The sequence below is a fragment of the Aureobasidium subglaciale genome (assembly GCF_000721755.1).
Source record: "Aureobasidium subglaciale EXF-2481 unplaced genomic scaffold scaffold_42, whole genome shotgun sequence".
Taxonomy (NCBI): domain Eukaryota; kingdom Fungi; phylum Ascomycota; class Dothideomycetes; order Dothideales; family Saccotheciaceae; genus Aureobasidium; species Aureobasidium subglaciale.
Window position 1 is genome coordinate 50246 of NW_013566953.1, and position 23628 is coordinate 73873.

The 23628-nt window shown below is 49.7% G+C and overlaps 10 protein-coding genes across 10 annotated transcripts; 8 read left to right on the plus strand and 2 right to left on the minus strand.

Moving 5' to 3' along the window:
* Positions 1 to 1415: 1415 nt before the first annotated feature.
* Positions 1416 to 3281, plus strand: AUEXF2481DRAFT_9435 (glycoside hydrolase family 1 protein; the record flags this gene model as incomplete). The annotated part of the gene is made up of 2 exons (XM_013483443.1): positions 1416 to 1508; positions 1563 to 3281. The coding sequence occupies 2 exons, from the start codon at positions 1416 to 1418 to the stop codon at positions 3279 to 3281; spliced, it is 1812 nt and encodes a 603-aa protein (XP_013338897.1).
* Positions 3282 to 3683: 402 nt separating this feature from the next.
* AUEXF2481DRAFT_75043 (uncharacterized protein) lies at positions 3684 to 5605 on the plus strand. Its single transcript, XM_013483474.1, has 6 exons — positions 3684 to 3884; positions 3941 to 4085; positions 4148 to 4325; positions 4384 to 4541; positions 4594 to 4872; positions 4929 to 5605. Exons 1-6 carry the CDS (start codon positions 3714 to 3716, stop codon positions 5540 to 5542), a joined length of 1545 nt encoding a protein of 514 aa, XP_013338928.1. The 5' UTR covers positions 3684 to 3713; the 3' UTR covers positions 5543 to 5605.
* Positions 5606 to 6060: 455 nt separating this feature from the next.
* AUEXF2481DRAFT_33973 (uncharacterized protein) lies at positions 6061 to 9599 on the plus strand (the record flags this gene model as incomplete). Its single annotated transcript, XM_013483455.1, has 7 exons — positions 6061 to 6339; positions 6394 to 7620; positions 7679 to 8074; positions 8128 to 8536; positions 8588 to 8711; positions 8766 to 9513; positions 9564 to 9599. The coding sequence occupies 7 exons, from the start codon at positions 6061 to 6063 to the stop codon at positions 9597 to 9599; spliced, it is 3219 nt and encodes a 1072-aa protein (XP_013338909.1).
* Positions 9600 to 9912: 313 nt separating this feature from the next.
* On the plus strand, positions 9913 to 10521 carry AUEXF2481DRAFT_9438 (uncharacterized protein; the record flags this gene model as incomplete). The annotated part of the gene is made up of 4 exons (XM_013483444.1): positions 9913 to 9965; positions 10016 to 10142; positions 10196 to 10349; positions 10397 to 10521. The coding sequence occupies 4 exons, from the start codon at positions 9913 to 9915 to the stop codon at positions 10519 to 10521; spliced, it is 459 nt and encodes a 152-aa protein (XP_013338898.1).
* Positions 10522 to 12128: 1607 nt separating this feature from the next.
* Positions 12129 to 13301, minus strand: AUEXF2481DRAFT_71385 (uncharacterized protein; the record flags this gene model as incomplete). Its single annotated transcript, XM_013483470.1, has 2 exons — positions 12129 to 13004; positions 13266 to 13301. 2 exons carry the CDS (start codon positions 13299 to 13301, stop codon positions 12129 to 12131), a joined length of 912 nt encoding a protein of 303 aa, XP_013338924.1.
* A 576-nt stretch (positions 13302 to 13877) lies between these two features.
* On the minus strand, positions 13878 to 14886 carry AUEXF2481DRAFT_113656 (uncharacterized protein). The gene is made up of 2 exons (XM_013483483.1): positions 14430 to 14886; positions 13878 to 14178 (listed from the first exon to the last, which is right to left on the minus strand). Exons 1-2 carry the CDS (start codon positions 14560 to 14562, stop codon positions 13919 to 13921), a joined length of 393 nt encoding a protein of 130 aa, XP_013338937.1. The 5' UTR covers positions 14563 to 14886; the 3' UTR covers positions 13878 to 13918.
* Positions 14887 to 15167: 281 nt separating this feature from the next.
* AUEXF2481DRAFT_33976 (uncharacterized protein) lies at positions 15168 to 15930 on the plus strand (the record flags this gene model as incomplete). Its single annotated transcript, XM_013483456.1, has 4 exons — positions 15168 to 15182; positions 15313 to 15424; positions 15493 to 15825; positions 15878 to 15930. 4 exons carry the CDS (start codon positions 15168 to 15170, stop codon positions 15928 to 15930), a joined length of 513 nt encoding a protein of 170 aa, XP_013338910.1.
* A 939-nt stretch (positions 15931 to 16869) lies between these two features.
* Positions 16870 to 20554, plus strand: AUEXF2481DRAFT_92979 (uncharacterized protein; the record flags this gene model as incomplete). The annotated part of the gene is made up of 4 exons (XM_013483484.1): positions 16870 to 19192; positions 19223 to 19443; positions 19464 to 19565; positions 19719 to 20554. The coding sequence occupies exons 1-4, from the start codon at positions 16998 to 17000 to the stop codon at positions 20552 to 20554; spliced, it is 3354 nt and encodes a 1117-aa protein (XP_013338938.1). The 5' UTR covers positions 16870 to 16997.
* A 144-nt stretch (positions 20555 to 20698) lies between these two features.
* Positions 20699 to 22194, plus strand: AUEXF2481DRAFT_570028 (uncharacterized protein). The gene has a single exon (XM_013483485.1). The coding sequence runs from the start codon at positions 20842 to 20844 to the stop codon at positions 22015 to 22017; it is 1176 nt and encodes a 391-aa protein (XP_013338939.1). The 5' UTR covers positions 20699 to 20841; the 3' UTR covers positions 22018 to 22194.
* Positions 22195 to 22370: 176 nt separating this feature from the next.
* AUEXF2481DRAFT_33979 (uncharacterized protein) lies at positions 22371 to 23475 on the plus strand (the record flags this gene model as incomplete). Its single annotated transcript, XM_013483457.1, has 2 exons — positions 22371 to 23238; positions 23273 to 23475. The coding sequence occupies 2 exons, from the start codon at positions 22371 to 22373 to the stop codon at positions 23473 to 23475; spliced, it is 1071 nt and encodes a 356-aa protein (XP_013338911.1).
* Positions 23476 to 23628: the final 153 nt, after the last annotated feature.

Below are 23628 nucleotides of genomic sequence, written 5' to 3' on the forward strand. Positions count from 1 at the left end.
ATTTATCGGACTCACATGTCTCAATCTCGTCAATGTACTTTCCAACGCACCGTGATGACGCCGGTCCGAGAATCGCGATGTGCAAGCGCCAAACGTCTAAAGAGTTGAGGACAAGAAGTCAAGAGATAAGAAACGGGTAGTGCAGAGCATGTCAAGGTGCACATGGTTATTGCCAAGGAGCGCATTAATGAAGATGAGCGATAGGACGAAGTCAAGAAGGCTGGAGGAAGCAACGTTGAGGTGTCGAGAAAGCATGATTGATAGACCGGTCTGGGAAAAGGGCCGTCTCCATTGTCCGACGTTGCGGACAGGTATGGAAGGCAGCAGTGTTTAGCACCGCCAGCATTGGCGAGGCAGTTGGCGAAGCTTGACTCTGTTTCTTCGGCGGCCAAGTCGGTCTTGATCAGACAGCTGCTGATTGCGCAATCTTGATGACTTGACGTAGCGACAGATCTACCCGCGTGCGTCCTAAGCCCTTGGCCAAGAGAAGATGTTCATGCAAGGCCGCTTGAACATGATGATATTGTTGAGCTGATGATGTCGACGAAATGTCAGCAGCGGAGCGGGCTGGGCGGAAAGAAGCAAAGTACGCCTTGGCATTCATTTTCGGCCGACGCGACCAAACGTCATTCTTCGCACCTTTCCACTTTCTCAGCACGACCTTTCCAGACGAACAATGGATAAGCTGAGCCTGATGCAAGACATCGCTGAGAAGGAGCGCTATGTACCACTCTTAGGAGCCTCTAGTCCCCAGCAAGCAAGATCCGACCGCATCTGACTGCAAAACACCCAACGCGCTTCAGCGTGACGACTGTCGATGACAGCATCTCCCACGCCGATACGTGTCTTGCGCGCTCACGATCGAGCGTCGCTTGCCCTTGGAAGAAGTTCCATGCTTTCTCGGGTTAGGACCAACCCTGGAGGACGAGTGTTCCTCACGATATAAGAAAGAGGTAGGTCAGGTCCGGGTTGCACAGTCGGGCCTATACCCCAAGGCCGAGTGCGTCCCCACCAGATAAATTTGCCGCTCTCTTTTAGGGTTCGGCACACGGCCCTTAGGGCATGGTAAAGAGCGCGCATTGTGCTTGTCATTGCTCCCCGCTTCTTCACCACAAAAGACTGTACAGTATACCCCAAGGCCGAGGGCATCCCCACCAAATAAAATTGCCGCTCTCTGTTAGGGTTCGGCACACGGCCCTTAGGGCATGGTAAAGAGTGCGCATTGTGCTTGTCATCGCTCCCCGCTTCTTCTCCACAAAAGACTCTACGGTCGATATGGGATACGGGATACGGGAAGTACCAGAAGCCAGTTGAGAAGGTCGATTTGCCGAGCGAAGATCTGAGTTGTGTATAATAAGCTGCTCCGCTACCACATCCGCGCCCAAGAACATCTGGCAATCCTAATTGAGAGAGCAATGCATCTGACGACATTCACCAAGTGGGCTGCGGTAGTCTCAGTCTTGACTGATCCAATCGCAGCACTTCCCAATCACGAGTCGAAGACATCGGTACGTGCAATTTCCAACAAAAGCCCCGTTGCTAGAGTACTGATCGATTACGAGATCGTGCCGACAACCACTGGCGCAAATGCAGGACCTTTCAGCTACACTCAAGTCACCAGCAACAGATATGCTACACCGGTCCGCTCGCCTGTCCAGTACAAGAGCGCTTTCGCTCCTCCGTATTCAAAAGCCAAGAGCTTGCTGCCCTCTGGAATTGTCTACACGACATACTCGTTGAATCCTTCGGCGACTTCTGATGGAAAGTATGGCCAGAGTGCATATGCCGCTCTGTGGGCAAACTACGCCTACTCCGACACTGTGCCCTTCACCACCACCATGTTGCCGACTCCTGTTGCATCCGCCGAACTTGTCTTCCCTCCTGCTCTTCCGTTTGAGACGAGCGCTGCTTCCATGAAGTTTGGCAACGACTTCATCTGGGGTGTCGCCGGCAGTGCGTGGCAGATTGAGGGTGCCTTGCAACAAGAAGGTCGTGGTCCTGGTGGTCTGGATATATTTGGGAACCTGAAAATTCCTGCATTGAGTCACACCAATGACTCTGTCGTCGCAGACATGAATTACTATCTGTACAAGCAGGACATTGCACGTCTAGCTGCGATGGGCGTGCCCTATTACTCTTTCTCAATCTCTTGGAGTCGTATTGTACCGTTTGGCAATGCGAATACTCCGGTCAATCAACAAGGCTTGGATCATTATGACGACGTCATCAATTCCTGCCTGAAATATGGTATCAAACCAATCGTTACCCTTGTTCATGCAGACACGCCGCCATCAGTGGACTACGATAATGCCACATCATCAATGGACGACTACATGTACTATGCTAAGCAGGTCATGACGAGATACGCTGACAGAGTGCCCATCTGGGTCACCTTCAACGAAATTAATACTGGTATCAATCTGCAGTACGACACTTATGAAGCCAACACGAACATCCTTCTAATTCACTCGGCTATCTATAAATGGTACAAGCAAACTCTGAAGGGCACGGGTAAAATCACTGTCAAGTTTGCCAACAACCTGGCAGTGCCGCGCGATCTTACTAACAGCGAGGATGTCGCTGCGGCATTGAGATATCAAGAATTCATTCTCGGTGTCTGGGGCAATCCGCTGTTCCTTGGCAAGCAATATCCCTCAAGCGTTCTCAACACAGCCGTAAACCTCACGGCTTTGACTTCCGATCAGCTAAAGGCAATTAACGGATCCATTGACTTTTGGGCCTTTGATCCCTATGTGTCGCAGCTCGTTTCTGCACCTTCTAACGGTCTGGAAAGTTGCATCCACAACAGCAGCCACAGTCTTTTCCCTTACTGTGTCAATGTTACACAAAATGGCATTCAGGAGAATGGCTGGCAGTTCGGTCAAAAGTCAAACGATTACGCCTACATTGCTCCTCAATACGTTCGCCAACAACTTGGCTACGTCTGGAAGACTTTCCATCCTATTGGTGGCATCATGATCACCGAATTCGGCTTCAACCCTTTCAAAGATGCGGAGAAGACCCTCCCCGAGCAACGCTATGATCTGGAGAGAACACTCTACTTTCAAGCTTTCTTGACAGAGACTCTCAAAGCTATATATCTTGATGGCGTCAAGGTCATTGGAGCGCTGGCTTGGAGTTTCATCGATAACAATGAGTTTGGGTCGTTTGAGAATCAGTATGGATTGCAGACCGTCAATCGTACGAGCGGAAAGTTTGAAAGGAGTTATAAGCGTAGCTTCTTTGATCTTGTTGACTTCTTCCACAATCATATTGGATGAAGAATGGCCTTTGATTACAGGTAGTCACGTATTGAACTAGTTCAACCGAAAAGCACAGAACAATACAGCTCATCTCAACTGGCCGTAAGTTTGGGTCGTCCGACGAGGAACGGGTATCGATCGTCATTGCCACTTATCCGTCATTTCTCCGTGCCTTTGCCGGCACGTACTCGAGCAGATGACCATATCTATCAAGACCACAATCTTGGCCAACCCCGCGCATTCGCTGTGAGTTAGTGCTGATATGCGGTGGGGCAGGGCTCACCCCATGTCTCTGACCCCGCACCTCCGCAAAATCTCCCAATCAAGCATTCGCTTATCCGGGGTGATTTTCCGACATATATTGGACCACGATCTCGATGGTTTTCGTATGCTTCATTGCTCGAAACCTCACATCAGTTGAGCGGAAGCACCTGTACTTCTTTACCCATTATGGCTGCGAGACACTCTCTGGAGAAGAAGCTGGACGATGAGGCGATGCACATCGAAGACGCTCCGATTATCACTGAGATTGAGTCCTTCCGAGTGCTAGGCCTTGACCCCGAAGATGCCGAGTTCTTCACAAACTACTCGGAAGAGCAGCGTAAGAAGACGTTCCGCAAGGTGAGTCGTTCAAGATATTCCATGATGTCGATTGTGATTACTGAGCCATGTGCCAGGTCGACCTTCGTCTTGTACCAATGCTCTCTGTACTCTACCTGATGGCTCATATTGACCGTGCAAACATTGGTAACGCGAAGATTGAGGGTATGATTGAGGATCTGGGCATGACTGATGTTCAGTACAACATTGTGCTGTCGATCTGTGAGTGGCACCTTATACGAGCTTCTGACACTCCATGGTTCAGCCCCTGATAGTGCTTTCAGTCTTCATACCATACGTCCTTTGCGAAGTCCCAAGCAACATCTTGCTCAAGAAGTTCAAGCGTCCCTCTACTTATCTGGGTATCCTCGTCACATCCTGGGGCACTATCATGGCATGCACTGGTCTAGTCAAGAACTTCGCTGGACTTATGATTGTCAGAATCTTGTTGGGCATCTTTGAGTAAGAGATACATGTCTTGATACACGTACAGGGGAGCCTAGCTAATCCTTTCACACAGGGCTGGCTTCTTTCCTGCCGCCATCTACCTCTGCAGTTACTGGTATATGCCAAAGAATCTCGCCACACGTATCTCATACTTCTACTGTATGAGTGCGCTATCTGGCGCTTTTTCTGGTCTTCTCGCTGCCGGCATCGCTCAAATGGATGGCGTAGGGGGTAGATATCAGTCCGGGAAAGCAGAATTCTACATTTCGCTAACATCACGCAGGATATGAAGGATGGCGCTGGATATTTATTCTTGAGGGCATCGTCACAGTCTTTGTCGGTGTAGGATGCTTCTTCCTTCTCATCGACACGCCTGAACTCTCGTCTCGCTGGCTTCGTCCGAACGAGATTCAATATCTTGAACTTTCTATGTTTATCAAACAAGGCGGCGCCTTCCAGGCAGAGACCAGCATCAAGGCGAGGGACCTGAAGATGGTACTCAAGAACCCCCGTATCTACACACAGGCATACTTCCTTTTCTGCCAGTCTGCCCTATCCTATGGTAAGCAGGTTCTGTGAGCGTTCGTGGGCAGATTTGATGCTGACGACTTTTTCCAGGTATCAAATTCACTCTACCGACCATCACGAAATCAATGGGCTTCACTACCACTGTTGCACAGCTTCTCTCTGCACCGCCATACGTTGCTGCCGCCATCTCAGCTGTCTGTTTTGCAAAGGTGTCGGATCGCTTCTACCGTCGCATGCCGTTTGTCGTCATACCAATGGCCATCGTCGTAGTCGCTTACTCAGTAATCATATCTCTCAACGGTGCTCTCGCGGAGAAGAAAGGTGTCGCCTACTTCGCTGTCGTCCTAGCCGTCATCGGCATCTACCCCATCCAAGCAGCCGCCGCCTCCTGGAACGCTAATAATCTTGCTCCTTCCTCTCGACGTGCTATCGGTATTGCTCTCAACAACGGTGTTGGTAACATCGGTGGCATCGTCGGCAGTTTCATGTATTTGGAAAGGGAGAAGCCGAAGTATTACACAGGATTTGGATTGAGTTTGGCATTCGGCGCTACAGGGTTGATTGTGGCTCTGTTGCTTGAGTGGAGCTATGTTGTTGCTAATAAGAAAAAGGCTAAGATTGCAGAGGAGGCGAAGACGAAGTATACAGATGAAGAGTTGTTTGACATGGGAGACAGCTCTCCTTTGTTCAAATATGTGCTCTGATGGAAGGAAAGGCCGTATCTGCGAGGGTTAAGCTCAGGCCAAACTTGCGTTTTCTGAGTGAGGAGTACTTGTTGACTTTGAGTCAGTAAGTGAATGGACTTTGGTCCAAATATAATGACTTTCACGACTTGAGTTGTTCGCTCTAGACACCACCTCTCTCACCATGGATAGATGTTCTGCAATATTTGAAATACTGTACTCTAGCTTCAGTTGCGCTCAGAGCGAAACCGGAAAGCAGAGGCTCTATTGAGTTCACGCCAAGAATGCTTATACCCTTGAAAGGTTCTCCATCAAACGGTCAACTACCAAATCTGGCTGTGATTGACGTCAGCTTGGATACCCCGCTCCTCCGCGGCTCTACATCGACCTACAAGAACTTGATCAAGGTGGGATTGAGTTCTTGCATTCCGTGTCAAAACTGTCATTGCCGATTCCGAGGAAGAGCTCGCCGTTTCTACAAAAGTCGAGCTCTGTGCCTCTGTGCTTGCTTTCCAGTTCGTCGCTTGCGAAACTTTACAATGCCTCCTATCCCGTATCGTACATATGTCAAGGGCCATCCTGGTTCCACCAAGGAGGAGATTGAGAATGAGCCAGACTGGAGCACAGCGAAACATCACATCGGCTTCAGAAATCGCCATGACCGCGTACCAGGACTCGTGCACAGTGGAGATGATTCAGATAGCGAGGACAGTCAGGACTCTTTTTTGAAGGAAGCCGCGGAGGAATCAGCCGAGCTTCAACAGGAGATCAAATCCCACAAGCTGATCAATTTTCGCGAAGCAAAGCAGAAGCAAGAAGTTTGTGGGTCCAATCTCTGGAGGGATATGCTAATGCTGATACAATTACAATAGGATTCCTACCTCGAGAAGCCACAAGCACATCCAAATGGTTGGCGATACCGCCTCAATGAATCCGAAGAATTCATCAAAAACAAGCAACCATGGCCTGCCAATTTAAATCGTCAGAAGCAGAAAGAAGAAAAAGAGGCAGAGGAGAAAGAGAAGAAAGAGCAAGAAGAGAGACAAGAACAAGAGCACGAATGGAAATACAGTCAAAACCACCGTCAAAGACACAACGATGCTTATGCGTCAAGTGGCGGCCAAGATCAGCCCAAAGAGGATAGCAACCAAAAAGATAATAAGGCAAGTGACGATAAGACACAAGACGACTCTCAGCAGAAAGATACCGACAAGCAGAAAGAGGCTGAACACAAGTCTGAGTACGAAAAGCTCCGCGAAAAGTACAGTGTTCAAGAGATTGCCCTTCTTAGGAGTTTGCAAGAGGAGAAGAGAATCGTGGAATCTATCAAGCAGAGTGACGGCAAGATGAGATCTCCATGGGCAGACTACAAGCCTTCAGATGTCATCGACGATGCTGATCGTGCCAGTCCCGACAACTGGATACCGAGAAACGCAAACATGATTCGTCTGACTGGGAAACATCCTCTCAACTGCGAATACCCACTGGCTGATTTGTTCGAGACTGGACTGATTACTCCAAACCGTCTGCATTACGTGAGAAATCATGGACCTGTGCCACATCTGCTTTGGGAGACACACAAGCTGGATATCGAGAACGGCAAATGCACATTCACCATGGACGATATCGCAACCAAATTCGACAGTGTCAACATAGCAGTTGCTCTTGCTTGCGACGGTAACAGACGCAAAGAGCTCAACATGGTCAAACGCTCGAAAGGATTCAACTGGGGTGCTGGAGCCATCAGTAATGCGTTTTGGAAAGGCGCTCTGCTTTCTGACGTCCTGAAAGCTGCTGGTGTTGATTATCCTACTAATGGCTCTGGGAAAAGAAGATGGGTCAACTTCGCAGGTGCCGATGAGCCTTCCGAGGGTACTTATGAGACTTGCATACCCTACGAATATGCTATGGATCCTGTCAACGACGTTCTGCTGGCTTACGAGATGAATGATGTCAAATTGCCCCCAGATCACGGATATCCTTTGCGTTGCATTATCCCTGGATATGTTGGTGGTAGACAGGTGAAGTGGTTGAGCAAGATCTGGTTCAGCGAAAAGGAGAATGACAGCCACTATCACATTTGGGATAACAGAGTACTGGTAAGACACGCGCTTTCGCCCTGATTGATGGAGTGTCCAACTGATTAATCACGAATAGCCTGCATTCGTCACTGAGAAAGATGGAGAGTTCGCCGAGACCCTCTTCCGTCATCCTGACACAGCATGTAATGAGCAGAACCTAAACTCGGTCATCGCGAAGCCAGGCCACGGCGAACGCATCGAGCTCTCCGATGTCAAAAAAGGTCACACCTATCGCATCGCAGGCTATGCATATGACGGCGGTGGTCATGAGGTACAGCGAGTAGAAGTCAGTCTTGACAATGGTGCAACGTGGCTATACTGTATTAGACAATTCCCTGAAGCACCTGTCAGACACGGTCATAAATACTGGACGTGGATTCACTGGTACATTGATGTTGAACTTGCTCATCTGCTTAGATCCCCGAGCGTCATCGTGCGCTGCTTCAATGTCTTCAAAAATACTCAGCCTGAGGTAGAGTCTTTACGTTCCATCTTTCTCGATCAGTCGCTGACAATATTCTGCAGGTCGGATCTTGGAATGTAATGGGCATGATGAATAATGGTTGGTACGAAGTCAAGCCTGAGATCGCCGAAGGCAAAGATGGTGCTCTCGAAGTCCTCTTCCGCCATCCGGTCGAGCCAGGCACAGCGACCGGTGGATGGGTAGAGCCCAGCGCCGACGAGAAGATCGCCAGTGCAAAGCAGAGCTCCGATACACCGCAGAAGCAATTCACTAGAGAGGAGATCGAAAAACACAACTCAGAAGATGACTGCTGGATTGTGGTTGATGGCAATGTGTACGATGCGACATCAGTTCTTGAGTGGCATCCTGGCGGCAAAGCAACCATTACGAATCATGCTGGAAAACTCAGTCAAGAGACATCTGAGAGCTTCGAGTCGATTCATGATGGTTATGCTTACAAGAAGCTTGCTGGTAAGTTAGAGGAGAGAATGTATTCACGCCAGATGCTAACAAGCGACTTAGAATGTATCCTTGGAACAGTCACAGACAAAGCAAAAGCACACATGAAGAAGGAAGCAGAAGAAGCCGCAAAGGCAAAGGCGGAAGCTTCAAACGAGAAATCCAACTTTGTTCTTTCTATGCAACAGTAAGCTCCGCTCGTCGATGCTTGTAGTGTCTTCACCACTGACTCCACGAACAGATGGTATCCTGTAACGCTCCTCAAGAGAAAGGAGATCTCAGAAGACACACGTAGCTATACCTTTGGTCTCGGCGACAAGTCTAAGAAGCTCGGTATCGGGACTTGTCAGCACCTTCAGATCGGCTTCCACATGCAAGACAAGATGCTTGTTCGCTCATACACCCCTACCGCTCCCATAATTGGCGCAGACACGGAAGACGGCACCTTTGAGCTCGTGGTCAAAACGTACTTTCCCACCGACGATCAACCCGGTGGTGCTTTATCCAACATCCTCGACTGCATGGAGCCCGGTGAAGAAGTCGAGATCCGCGGTCCCACAGGCGACATTGAATACCTCGGCAACGGCAAATTCAAAATTTTCAACGAAGAGCAAGAATTCGGCAACATCACCCTCATTCTCGGAGGTTCAGGTATAACGCCTGGGTATCAACTAATTGCCAGAATTCTTGCCACTGATGAAGACAAGACGAAAATCAGAGTCATCGATGCCAATAAAGACGAGAAATCAATCTTGTTGCACGAGGACCTTGATGAGTTTGCTAAGGATCACAAGGATAGGTTTGAGATACAACATATTCTTAGTCATCCTTCTGACGGCTGGAAGGGAGAAAGTGGACATGTGGACGAGGAAAAGATCAAGAAATATGGATATGCGCCAGAGAAGGAAAGTGGGAAGAAGAATGTTGTGTTTTTGTGTGGGCCGCCTGCAATGATTCAGAAGGCTGCTATGCCCGCTTTGAGAGATTGGGTGAGTCTGCATTTAATCTGTGTGACTCTTCTATTGCTAAAAGCTTGCAGGGATATGAGGAAGGTAAAGATATGTTCGGATTCTAATCTGTTCGCTCAATCATACGGACATAGCAATGTGTTAATCCATCTTTATGACCAAACATTCAATTAATACCGCTCAGAAGAATGTTGTTTCAGAAAGCAGAGATCGACGCGGCGTAGCGGTTGGCTGTTATACTATTCACGGCTAGTATACTCGAGGACAGGAACAGTGTGCACGGACCTAACAACCGACAGCATGGTTCGTTACCGAGAAAATTGGGGCCAGGCAGAAGCACGCTTGCGACGCAAAATAGGTGTACTATATAGCATGGCGTGGTTATTACCCACGACCTGGTCAAGACATTCTCTGCCCAACATGCTAGGCAGTAGGCTAAGCAGCGTCCTCAGATGGGCCAAATTATTTATCATGTGAGGTCGTCTGATCGTACTTTTGTGTCTACGCTAACCATTACTTGCAGATGTTGCATTTTCTCCATCGATATTGCTAACCTCGGCATGGTCAACATCGCACTACCATCCATTCGAGAGGATCTGGACTTCGATGAAGGATCTTTGCAATGGATCCTGACCGCAGACTCACTCACTGTACGGCCAAACCAAGATCGAGATGTTTCTTCGGGTACTGATGACGCCTACAGTACGGTAGCTTTCTGATGGTTGGTGGACGTGCCGGGGATCTATTCAGCCTATACCACATCATTCTTGTCGGCCTGACCATCTTCAATGTCTCTACCCTTGCGTGTGCTCTGGTTTCCGATTGTATCGGCTTGGTTGTCGCAAGGGCTTTCCAAGGTTCGTCTTCTCCCTGAGAATGTGGAACAGAGTTGATGGACCATTAGGACTCGGTGCAAGCTTGACTGTACCGTGTGCACAAGCATCAATATCAATCCTCTTCCCGGAACCTCACACCCGTGTGAAGGCATATGCTATCTGGGGAGCCACTGGCTCGACTGGCTTCGTATGAGTATACCGCGGCTTACGTCTGTATATCACTGACCCCGATGGAAGTATCGGACCCATCTTTGGCGGACTTTTCACCTCATCTGCTTCCTGGTGATGGGTAAGTAATACATTTACACGTTGGAGATGGGAGTGTAACATACGGATCACGGTTTCTTGAACGGCTGCAGCAGAAGATGGTGGTCAAGATTGATGCTCAGAAGTCCGGGAGCAAGGCTGACGCCCTTCGCAAGATGAAGCGTAGACAATGGGGTCCATCGATGGAGACATGAGGATGCACGACCAAGTGGTTTCCGACGGTAGGGATTGTCGAGCAAAATCTCGGTAGGCGAACATGTCCAAGGTTGAAGCAGGGTGCAGAAGACTTTTCGGGGATATGCCAAGCTGACTTTGGAACCAATGTGAAAGGGCCATAACGTGAACACTGACACCGTGGATAAATGGTGACCAAAGATGATTGCTCTTGAAGCGGCGAGTTGGGGGGAGACGCAGAGCCATTCTCCTTGGATTATATCCTTGGAGATACCAGTCTATTAGCGTGAGACGGACGATGGTGAATAGATGCATCTGGCGTTGACAGAAATGCAAACCATAGGCTGTGAGTAGCAATGGCTATGGTCATGCCACAAATGCTGGAGAGACACAGCAGATGTGCAAGATGTTTGTGGACGGAGCGGCCGTAGTAAATGCTCTCGGCCTTACACTGATTAGAAGATGCTAAGCAGAGTTGTTGAAAACAAGAGGATGCGATGATGTTGCTAATCTTCAGGCATGGGCGTGCGCATCATGCCAAGAGCGAGAAGGTTGGTGTCGCCGCTGATGATATGCTAGAGGCTGAAAAGATATAGTACCAGAAGCATGGCGAGTGAGAGGGAGCAGACTCTTGAACCGTTCGATAATAGCCAAGAGTGTGGAAGACAAGTGCTCCGACCTTGAGAGCGCAATGTTGGTTGAATGGCTGCTTGCTAAACATGTTAAGTAGTCAAGGGCAACAAAGGACAGGAAAGCTCTTTCGTGATATGATGAGAATGAGAATAGAAAGGGGAAGAAACTCTATTAGAAATTGAAAACATAATCATTGACCCAGCCCAGCCGTCTGCGGAAAAGAAAGCAGGACGGTATGCAAGTTCATCGCAATCAGAGACTAAACCTCAAAGTCATGTCTGAAGCGGAGGCGAACTTGTACTTTGCACCTTTACCTTGTCCTGATTATTTTTCATAGCCGGAAACCTGGCTTCAAAATACCCTCTCCCTCCTTTGCGCCTTCGTTGATCTTGTCGTTGTATGCGTTCGGGTCTCGTAGGAATGACTCGTCGGTGGAAAATGCCCTGTTGCGACGGAAGAAAGAAATTCGTAAGCTTGTGTCTTTTTGTTGTGTTTCGCCGGTGTTTTTGTTGTTCGGATCGTCGTAAGATGCAAAGTGTGATACGCGTGGATGGAAGCATGGGTGGGCTTATTGCTCGATGCATGCCAAAAACAAACGAAGTGTGGGCTTATAGCTCAGACGATGTTGACACCCCCAGCGCCGTAAGTCGTGACGGTGACCACAGGTGCCAAGTGCTCAAGACCAGGCTCCAACCACCAGTTCCTAGTTCAGGATGGTATCTTCTTTCAAACCTTGCAAGTATTGATGTTGGGAAAAAAGTAGAAGGACATTTGTGTGAGAGAAAGGGGAGGAAAGAAAAAAGGAAGAAAGATAACATACCAGCCACGCTCTTCGCCCTTCTCCAGGAAGGAACAGTCACCGTTGACTTCGCACTCCCAACCGCCCTTGATACCCTTGCCTCTCCAGTCGACAAAGGGAATCTTTTCGGGCTCATCCAGTGTCCAGATGTGTTGCTTCTCTGTAGGTGCCTCTGGTATGTTGCGGCGGGTAAACTTTGATAGCGAGCAGGTGAAGCACTTGAAGTCCTCTTCGCTGGGGTCTTCAGGCATGCGTCCAGTCAAAGCACGACCAATACAGATCATGCTGGCCGCATGTGTGCAGATGAGTAGAGTCTTGGGTCCAGCAGGGTCCTGGTCAAGCTTCTGAATAACGTGATAGAGGGCGTAGGCAATACGGTCGTGAAGGGATGTCAGGCTTTCGCCGTTGACACTGGGACGAATGACGGGGACGTAGGCCTCAGCAAGACCTCCGGGGAAGTGCTTGTGGAGAACATCCAGAGTAGCAGGTGAAGGATGGTCGAAGCGGGCAAGGCCGTAGAACTCGCCGACTCCATTTTCGACATGGACTTGCAGCTTCTTATCCTCGGAACGGTCACTGTTGAGCTTGCTGACGGTCGGTGCTAAGGTTTGCAAACAGCGATAGAAGGGAGAGCTGTAGATGACGTCGACAGGAGGATCCAGCTTGGAGATGTGCTCAGCCAGTTCCTTTGATTGATCCACGCCATGGGCAGCCAGTGCGGGATCCGATGCGATTCCGGTAGGTGTAGGAAGATTGCTTGTGTAAGTTCCAGTGACAGGGTCGACGACCCAGTTAGAGCGGAACTGTTTTGGTCAGTATGTTTGGAGTAGAAATGCGACAATCGAGACGAAAGTGGGGTGGGGCATGAGAAAGCCAAGACAGGCAAGAGCCTCAAGGGTAGTACGAACGGAGAGCTCTCTTTGCTAAAGTGGTGATTATAGCTCTCATCGCTCGCGCTCAATACTTTTGTGAAGTCAAGACAAGAGAAGAAATTGCGGTGCCAACTGCTATGACGCATCCTGGCCGCACAAGCTGGAAACGAGATGATAGAAATAGATACTCACACCATGTCTGGTCACGTAGATAGTCTCAAGAACCATGATGAGTTGTTGGAGTGGGGATACAAGGTTTCGTCAAAAGTCGATGTTGTTGTCCACGAGGGTGTTGCAAAGTGCTGAGTGGAAGTTTTGGCGGCTGCGTCAGCGGCGTTTGGCAAGAATCAAACGGCCGTGCGAAAGTCAAAAAAGTAGGTGATGGGAGGAAGATCGATCAGCGAGGCTTGTAGGTTGCAGAGTGGAGATTATATGACAGGAGGATCAAAGTGCGAGAAGATGATGGAAGACGAGTTCAGCAAACGAGTTTGGACAAAGGGAGAGTCTTTGCGGTCAGGCTGAGAGATGATGCATGAATCGCTCTGGGCACCAATGGCAACCTGCATATCAGGACGCATGGAAGACGCAAGCTTCTACTCCAGCTTGATAGTATTGTTCAAGCTGTTCACATGCACGCAAGATGTTTGGTTCAGTTGAAAACAAGACGTGGGTCACAGGAAACAAGAAAGGTCAAAGATGAAAGGACGAGAATGATAGACAAGCGTCGTAGCTCTTCATTGAAAATGCTCAAAGTGGTATCTAGAACGAGACGAATGCCCAAAACTTTTGGTGGTTTGTTTTTCAAGACGTGCACAGTCCATGGCAACTCCTTGTCCAGACAGCGTCTAGTAGAAGAAACCGATGATCTTGCCGGCAACGTGCTTGCGGCGGGCCTCCTCGTGGTCCATGATACCGGCAGAGGTGGTCAGGACAATGTAACCGAATTGACGCGAGGGAAGGAGCTTGACAACCCACTTCTCCATGTCGCGGAGCTGGACGTTGTAGCGGGGAGAGATGACACCGGTCTTGTTGAGACGGCCGTTAAGCTGGACAACAATCTTGCCGTTGCGATGGTCGTCGACCTCCTCGAACTCGCCAATGTAGCCTGGAGTAATAACATCAGTATGTTGCGAGAAAATAAACAGCAAAACATCATTGAGCAGTCCGAAGCCGTGTAAGTTCCTCAACAGTAATCTCCCTGATACTTAAAGGGCAAAGGCCGTGGGTTGATTGAGACCGTTCACCTAGTTATCAACCAGGGTGTTGTGTTGTTGTGTGCGCGCGCTATCTACCCAATGCAGTCCTCCTCTTTCTTGCTTCGGACTTGTAACTCAATGTGTTGTTGATGTGACTTACCGTGCTTCTGCATGACAGAGAGGAACTTGACGATGACCTTGGAAGAAGGACGGATCAGGACCTGGCGCTTGCCGCTCTTCTCGGCGTTGTTCATGGCGTTGAGCGCATCGTTGAGGACGGAAGTCTTGACCATTTTTGCGGTTGTCGGGCGAGATTCTCAAACGGCGAGTTGTGGCGGTAGGAGGTATCTGCTGATGCGAAGAATATACATGTTAGCCCTCAGAAGCCATGAGCGCAAAGAGTGCCCTTCGGGATGCGCAAGCGGATGTGCGACCAGAAGGGTTCTTCAGCTCGTCCATGTCAGACTGACGGTGTCGCTCCCTCCAGTGAAAGAGAGAAGCGATGCGCCAACCTGGGCTACCTGAAGGGCACTCGAAGGCTATAGTGATGCAGCATGTCTGCTGCGCGACGACTTACCTCACGGATTGGCGGCTGGAGTGATGGAAGAAGAAACGACAGGAGAGGGAGCGGTTTCCACCAGAGGGAGTCGAAGATTTTGCAGGAGCGCGGATTCGCAAGTCTTGGCAGCAAATTCGGTCGACACGGGCGCTGTGGGGGTCCAAGCTCGGCGCTTTCCTGATTGGGCGAAAGCGTGCAGGCCAGACGCCAATTTTCTCTCCGCAGAATTAGGAAGGAACAAAAGCTCCCCACCCCCGACGGTAGAGAGCAATCTTTTTCCTCGTTCAGCTCCTTCTCCCTTTCCCTCACCAACCTCCCAAACCACAAAACACCGCCAATATGCTTATCTACAAGGTACGACTTCCCGAGCCTGTCGAGATGTTGCGGCTCGAGCTTGCGGCTATTGTACCGCTCGGATCGCCCTTTCTTCGACGGCTCAACCCCTCCCTGCGTCTCTGGACCAATCGCTGACTCGACCTTGTAGGATGTTATCACCGGAGACGAGATGATCTCGGACTCTTACGACCTCAAGGTCACCGACAACGTCATCTACGAGGCCGACTGCGCCCGTATCACCGTTGGTGGTGACAACATCGGTACGTCCGACTCGAATCCTCAACAACTTTCCCGACTTGGCCTCAAGGACTAACAAGCACTTCTACAGACATCGGTGCCAACCCCTCTGCTGAGGAGGGTGGTGACGAGGGTGCTGACGACAACACCACTTCCGTCATTGACGTTGTCCACTCTTTCCGCCTCAACGAGACCTCCTTCGACAAGAAGTCCTACCTCGGCCACCTCAAGCAGTACATGAAGAAGGTCAAGGAGTCCATGAAGGAGAGAAACGCTTCCGATGAGGAGATCAAGGAGTTCGAGACTGGTGCCCAGACCTTTGCCAAGAAGGTTGTCGGTTCCTTCAAGGACTGGGAGTTCTTCACCGGCGAGTCCATGGACCCCGACGGCATGGTTGTCCTCCTCAACTACCGCGAGGATGGCAGTAAGTTACAATACACCTATCCCCCATCTAACCTTTGCTGACTTGTCCTAAGCCACACCTTATGCATGTTTTTGGAAACATGGCATGACCGAGATGAAGGTTTAAGCGGCATCTCTGACACTAGGCAAGCTGGTTGCATATTCGGGTTGTCTTTCTTCAATTACGCGCTTTCTTATGATATCCACGAGCCCAATAAAAGCACGCTCACCCTTTTGACCAACAAAATCCATCTTCCGTTTCCTCGAACTCACATGTGACTCACATTTCATCATGTTGCTCCGTCTGCTTCCTTTTCCGTAGCACCCCGGAACGGACGCTGTCAAAAGGGAGGAACTCATTCAGTGACCAGACTGCCTTGGCTGGAGCAAATACAAACTAGCATCCATGGATGACAGGAGGATGGGTTCAAGGCTCTTTCGTTGCCTGTCGACGCTCTGGTTGGTAGTTGTCACAATGCACAATCAATTCTAAGGGACTGGCACCTGTCCATGCAGTGCTCAAGAAGTCGATCTACGATCAAGGCTGTGCTAAGATCGAAGTGCACTTCATGGACGAGGTTCTGCGGGTAGAACCAGGTCAAGGCTGTGCTTACTTCCGGAGGTCAACTCCGCACTGCAGTCCTGTCAAGGTTGAGTTGCAGTGGCTGACGGTGGTCTTGTACCACTTCACAATGAAGTTTGAACTGCAGTCTAATGGAGTCGAGCCCGATTTACATGCCAAGATCAGAAATTATTCCGAGAATGCTCTCCATTGACATATTCACGTTTCTCACCATTATTTTGCCTCTCTTTGGTGATTTTTCCGGTATACTACAGTGAGGGAGATAAAGTGTCGATCGAGGAAGCTAACGCTCTAGTGATCTCCCTTCTTCTCTCAACCAAAACGATGGTATCGATGTATAAATCGAAAGTACAGGGTTGTACTGACAGTGAAGTTATGATTTGGTCGAATTTGATTGGTCAGAACATCTCAGCGCTTAATTGCGGCACGGTCCGCGCAATGAAACCACGGTTCCGTCCCACTCGTTCCTCAGGCACCCCCCTTCTCAAGCTATCTCATTCATCAATTGGGTAATAGCGTCACCACATTCTTTCTGATATTGCTGTTGCTGGAATCGGATCTGCGGTCATGCTTTGAGCATCTCTATCGTCTTCCAGCATTAATTCGGAGCAATGGCTGCCTCGGACCCTGCCGGCTTGAGCAGGTCCAACGGCGGCTCTCCTGCACCAACCACTCCCCGAGGTCAAGCTAGCAGGCAAATCAATATCATCGTCGATTCAATTGCACAAGAATTTGGACTACCTCTAAGGCCTCGAGTCGGTACTTTCTCACCCAGCAAGCAACCCGATGGCTATCCCGAACGATGCGTTGATCGTATCAATTTCCTTTTCTTTATGAATAAAGTTGCGATGTACGACGTGATTAATAGCTTTCGCAAAGACAGAGCCAAAAATCGTATTAGTGGTGATCACCTGGAATCTTTTTACACCCGAATCAGAGATGCGGCTTATATTGAGAAGAACAAACCACAAGTCGGGAAACTGCGACTGGACGAGCCTGTGCAGCAACCGCAATCCGACTTCAAGAAACCTGCTCCCAAACTTTCCTTGACGCAGACAAAGCTCATTCCCAAGATCAAGAAAGGTTCCAAGTTGAGCCGTGTCAAACCGACCGAGACCGAAGATCAGAATTCCAAGACACAACTACTACCAGTCAACCAGTCTTTCCTCCTTGACTCCGAGCCTGTCAATAGAGGCACGAAACGACTTTCCGATTCAGATTCTTCCGATTCTCCGCCGTACGTGCGCCTCTCAAAGCAGCCGCGACAGCAGCGACAAGTCACCGACCATTCCTCATGCAAAGCTAGCTATCAAAATACCAGCTTCGCATCGTCAGGGCAGACCAACGCTTGTTCAATATCGCTCGGCCATGAAAACCAAAGTTTTGCTACAACAGTGGCCACTTCTTTCGACCGCTCCTCCGATGACTTGGACTCTTCGAGTGCTGATCATGGCGACCTTGATCTTACGCAAGCCGAACAGGCACAAAGCATCTTGAAGAGCTTCATGCAGCCTTCCAATGTCCAGACAGATTCTGAAGCTCTTACTAATCATGGGGACTCGTTTGCTGGTCGATTGCGTCTACAGCGGCCGCTGCCAGCAGCAGAGACCTGCACAACGGCGGCTGGTGTTCGACTGCAGCAGGAGCATGTGGCAGCTTCAAGATCTTCCGAGGCGAGCTTTGGTAGTAAGACGTCGTCCAAAGTACTCGAGAACAGATTGGTCCGATCCCTGCCGACGGACGGTCTCTTTGGCACTCCCGTGGCTGTCGATGTCAATCACTCATCCTTTCACCATCTCTGGGAGAGCTACCGAGTTGCTGATACAATCTGGCAACCATTACAGTACCATGCGAACGTTGATGACATCTATCAACAGCTACCGGCTGGGACTCAATTCCAGAGAACTTCGCCCTCAGTTTGGGACGCACTGATTGATCCCATGCAATCAGCCAATGTCAAGCTCAAAGCCAACCTCAATTTTAACCCTAGCTTGTTCGCTGACAAGCTTTTGACTCTGTCTTTACAGCCGCTAAAGTGCGAAAGAGCTTGCATATTGGAAAGACACTTCGGAACAAGTCGATTTCTGTATATCGAAATTCCGCAAGTCCACAGATTCAAAGCAAGTCATCTAAGCGGTCAAGAAGATCTTCTCAAAGTACGCTACTTGGAGTGGCTATGTAATGAGAAAGAATTTCTTGGTCGCACGAGGCGTGCCTTCCATGTCCAAGATGTCAAGAAGAAGCACAGCAAAGACAATGTGCCGAGTCAGCGTCTTGTACTATTCGCTGTCGACGGACCACGTCTGCGGAAGGTCAGCGTTGATGAGATGGTGAAATGGGCGATCCCGCTCAATATCAATGGGCATCAAGGCTTCTGTAAGGCATACGCGAGACTTGATCTATTCCTTTCGCAAACTATCCCCACTGTCAACTTCGGCTACAGAGAGGTCAAGTATGTCACAGATACCCTAGCAGACGGCAGTCCAGAAAGCAATGAGTACAACGATCGGCGTATGAAGTTCGAATATCGCTGTGCCACTTCCGATGAGCAAGCTGTCATGAACGATGGCTGTTCCTTGATCTCAGTGGGCGCAGCAAAAGAGCTTTGCGAAGAACATGGTATCAAAAGTGTACGGCCGGTCGCTTTCCAGGGTCGCATCAATGGCTGCAAGGGTGTATGGATGATCAGCGCACCATATGATACGACTGAACCAAAGCATAGAAAGAGGTGGATACAAATGACTGAGAGTCAACGCAAGGTCGTACCGCGAGATGAAGATCTCACAAACAGCTGCAAGCCTAATCGGTAATCGTTCGAACTGGTCAAGTATACAAGCTCGCCCAAGCCATCGACGTTGAATCTGGGATTTATCCCTATCTTGCAGAACCGACATGTCTCTCGCGACACCTTGCAACACGCCATTGAGACTCAGCTGGAAATGGACTTCTCAGCGTTCCTCGACTCGTTGAAGGATCCGGTCAGCTTGCGACGCTGGCTGCACGCCGAGTTCAGTGGTATGGAAGAGATGAATCGCAAGCTTGGCATCAGAGAAGCGGGTAACTTCCCCTCCGACTAGGTAGAGAAGTCAATTTTACTTCTCGAGTCTGGCGTCAATCCTTTGACCAACTAATATCTCGCAATGTGCATTCAGCAAGTCATCAAACTCTGGCTATCAACAGTACGCTCGAAGCTCAAGATTCACCTTGGCAAGTCTGCTATGGCTCTTAGTGTTGCTGATCCGAAAGGATGTCTGAAGCCAGGAGAAATTCACATGGCCTTCTCAGAGATATTTCGTGATGAAGTGTCTGGGGAGGTCTGGTCATATCTAAAGGGAAAGGTATTGGTCGCGAGACATCCTTCGCTTCGATGCTCCGACATCCTTCGCTTCGATGCTCCGACATCCAGAAGGTCAAAGCTGTGTACAAAGAAGAGCTTAGCCACTTGCTGGATGTCGTTGTTTTCCCTTCCAAAGGATGTGTTCCCCAAGCACACAAGCTCCAGGGTGGTGACTATGACGGTGACACTTTCTGGCTGTGCTGGGATCCGAGACTCACTACCGACTTCAAAAACGCACCTGCCCCGCTTGATGAGCCAAAGCTCGAGTACTACGGTGTCAAGAGGGATACTCGTAAGCTCAGAGATGTTCTCGGCAGTGACAACAACGTTGACAGATGGTTATTGGAGAGCTTTAAATTCAAGCTGCAAGAGGATCTGCTCGGTAACGCTACCAAACTTCATGGCAAGCTTGCCTACAAGGAGAACTCGATTTCGTCCAAGAAAGTCGAGGATCTCGCTGGTTTACACGACCTTGTGATTGATTCTGCGAAGAACGGCTATACTCTCACGCTCAGTGCTTTTAATCACTTCGTCCAAGAGAGACTTAACATAAAAGTGCCTCTTTACAAGCCTGCATACGAGTCTTGGATGAATCCAGCGACAGATAGCACACTTGGTCGTCTGGAGCCAAATCTCAAGCACATCATCGACTACCTTCTTTTCGAAACTTCTCCTGGAAGCAGACTCACTGTGGATGACGTGTATGCGATATTCAAGCCTCGGAAGGAGAAGAAGGCTGTCAATCAACGCCAAGCTCCACTACCAATCACTGAGTTTTCGGAGTCGAGTGAAGAGGAGTTTCCGACGCACCAGGATGAGTCACCTACTTGAGAAGCCGCCATGTTCTGTTCGCTCATTACGTGTTCACTTGCGGTTGAAGGTTCATGACGGTCCACTGAGGGTGACTCACAGTACATCGTGAATGCCAAGACTGATCGGCGCTCACTTCACACTGTAAAAGGCTCCGTTGAGACAACACTGTCAACTCAAGACAGTCCTTCACAATCTCAGTCGCTAAATTGAGCAGACTTCGCTTGAACCTCGCATTGAACTCTTGTCCAAGATCTGTCTCGGTACCGTTGAAGGCGAATTTGTTCTAGCTTACCCAGAAAATCATTATGCAGAGCGCGACACTACTCCAGGACCTGGGCCGACATGCTGACACCTTGCGACAAATTGTATTCAGCTCCGACAGCCGGCTCCTAGTGAACCTGTCGTTATGCGACGATCCTATCAATATCTGGGATCCTAGCGACGGCCAGCTACAAAGTAGCACTGCAGGGTGTGACGATATAACCTGGGATGTCACGTTCTCTGAGGACAGTCAACACATGATCACAGCAAATGATGATGGTCTTGCAAGACTCTGGAACACTACTACTGGGGATTTGATACGGCAATTTGGGGATGAGGAGGGAGACCGCATGTACGCAGCAGCTTTCACGCCCGATGGCCGTTCAGTGGCCACTGGAACAGATGTTGTGCAGATTTGGGATATTGAGAGTGGTACGTTACGCCATACTCTTATTGGCTACGACGACCGCAGATCGACTGGCGTTTCAATCGAGGCGATGGATCATGCCATGAGAGATTCACATGAAATTTGGAGCATTGACTTTTCACCGGAGGCCAAATACCTTATCTCTGTGTCTTGTAAGACAGATACAGTTCGCCTGTGGGATATTGTTGACTGGGACTTAATGTTTACGTCGCAAGGTAACGCTTTATGGTTCTCTCCAAACGGAACAGTGTTCGTGACTGCAGGGCATGGCATAGACACACAAGTTTGGGATACAATTACCTTTGAGCTACGCTACACTTTACAAGGGTCTGGCGGAGTGTTCTCACCAAATAGCGAACTGATTGCTACTACCGGACGCGATCATACCATATCACTACGGAACCTAGAGACTGGGCAATTTGTCAAGACTCTGAAAGGCTATGGCACAGCTCAGCCATCGGTCATGTTCACTCCTGACAGTGAAACGATGATCACCAATTCCGGTAAAATCATTCATATCTGGAATGTAGCGACTGGTGAGCTACAGTATCTGCTTGAAGACCACACAGAGAAAATTCTCGCTCTTGCCCTTTCACCCAACAGCAATATTCTGGCGTCTGGCTCGCGAGATCATACTGTAAGACTTTGGAACATAGCCAGCGGAGTATGCTTGCAAACGCTCGAGGGCCATGGAGATGAGGTCTGGGGTGTCGCTTTCTCCCCTGATGGGACAAGATTGGTCACTTCCAGTGACCACGGAATAGTAAAATTGTGGGAGATTCATCAGCCATAACTCCAGTTGTTCTTCATTCACAGCGACCAAAGACACACTCACTCTCGGAAACTTTACTCACTACCACATACCAATGTCCGCTCAAACTCCCGACTATAGATTATTTCCGTCTCCGCAAATGCTCCATCACGTCTACACACCACTGCCTCCGCCGCCCCCCACCACCAAAAACGGGGCCAGTCTTTTTTTCCGTCGGGCCCGGGCCAAGAATCTTACCACGACTTGACAATCTTAACTTCCAAGTCTTTGTTCAAGATCTTCTTTAGCTTCAACTCAGTCCACCTCCACGCAAGACTCAACTCCGACCTCCAACATCGAACTCCAACCTCCAACTTCCAAGTCCAACATCCAACATGACCAAACCCAACCCCAACGACGGTCTTGCCGTTCGTAAGACTCAAGCTACCATGTCGACTCGTAAGCGTCGGCTTCCCACCTCCGAGCTCGAGGCCACGGTGCCAGCCAGCCAGAAGCCCAAGGTCAAGAGGCGCCAGAGGGACTTGCTGGAAGAGGAACGTGGGGAAGACTTCGACAAGCCTCTGTCTTGCTTCTCCACCGACGACATCGCGTACATCCGCAATCTGGGCTTTCGTGTGCCAACGCGCAAAGTCAACATCTACTCGGAGCCCAAACACTATTACATCAGCGTGTTCAGCTACTTCCTGCCACCCATTCTCATCAACGCCAATATCGAGGATGAACATACCTACGAATCATGGTGTAAGCTTTTCAACTTGGCCGGCGGACCCGACAATTCCAAGTACGGCGCTACGATCTTCAAAAACTTTGACTACGATCAGGAGAAGGCCGACACTCTCCTCAGAGGTGCGCAACTGTTGCAATGGTTCCACGACTCCCCTCACGAGAAGTGCGGATTTGACATCATCATGCCTGAGATCCACCCTCTGCATGGAAAGGTCGACGGCGTACCTGTCGACGTCCCCAAATTCGAGGATGCCAGGACCACCCTTGATCTCTTTCAACTGAAGGCTAAGTACAAGAAGTTCATCTCCAACATGAAGATCAAAGACGGGGAAGTCACAACCTCAGACCTCGAACTCATGCTCCAGAGCCCCAACCTCGACGTCGGCCAGCGTAATCTGTTCTCAGCCATCACTCAGGTCGCCTTCGAAGCCAGGGACTTCAACGCCTTCACGGAGTTCCTGATAAAGTCACACGCCATCAATGCTGGAGCTCGCGACGCCAAGGTCAAGGAGTTACGTAAACTAGGAGCTCATGGCTGCTTCTATCAAAGCCAAGGTCAAGAAGGGAGCTATCAGAGAGCCGGGCGATGGAGGAACCGAGGGCGAGGTCGGCAAGGTCCATGCTTTATTCAAGCAAGTCGTCGGACACAAGACTAACAACGAGGACGTCGAGATCGAGGAACAGAACCTCGATTCCACCATTGCCGAAACCTGGGTCCGAGAGCATAGGTCATTGAACAAGGTCGGAGGATAAGAGAGCTACACTCAGGTAGCGGTCATGTATTATTAAAGGGAGGCATCCATGCCTGTGACATCTGAGAAGCGGCACTGCACAGGCCGGACTCGAAGGCTCGTGGCCGAAGGATGGAGATGCGAGAATGAGATTGAGGCAATGGCTGCCACTTAT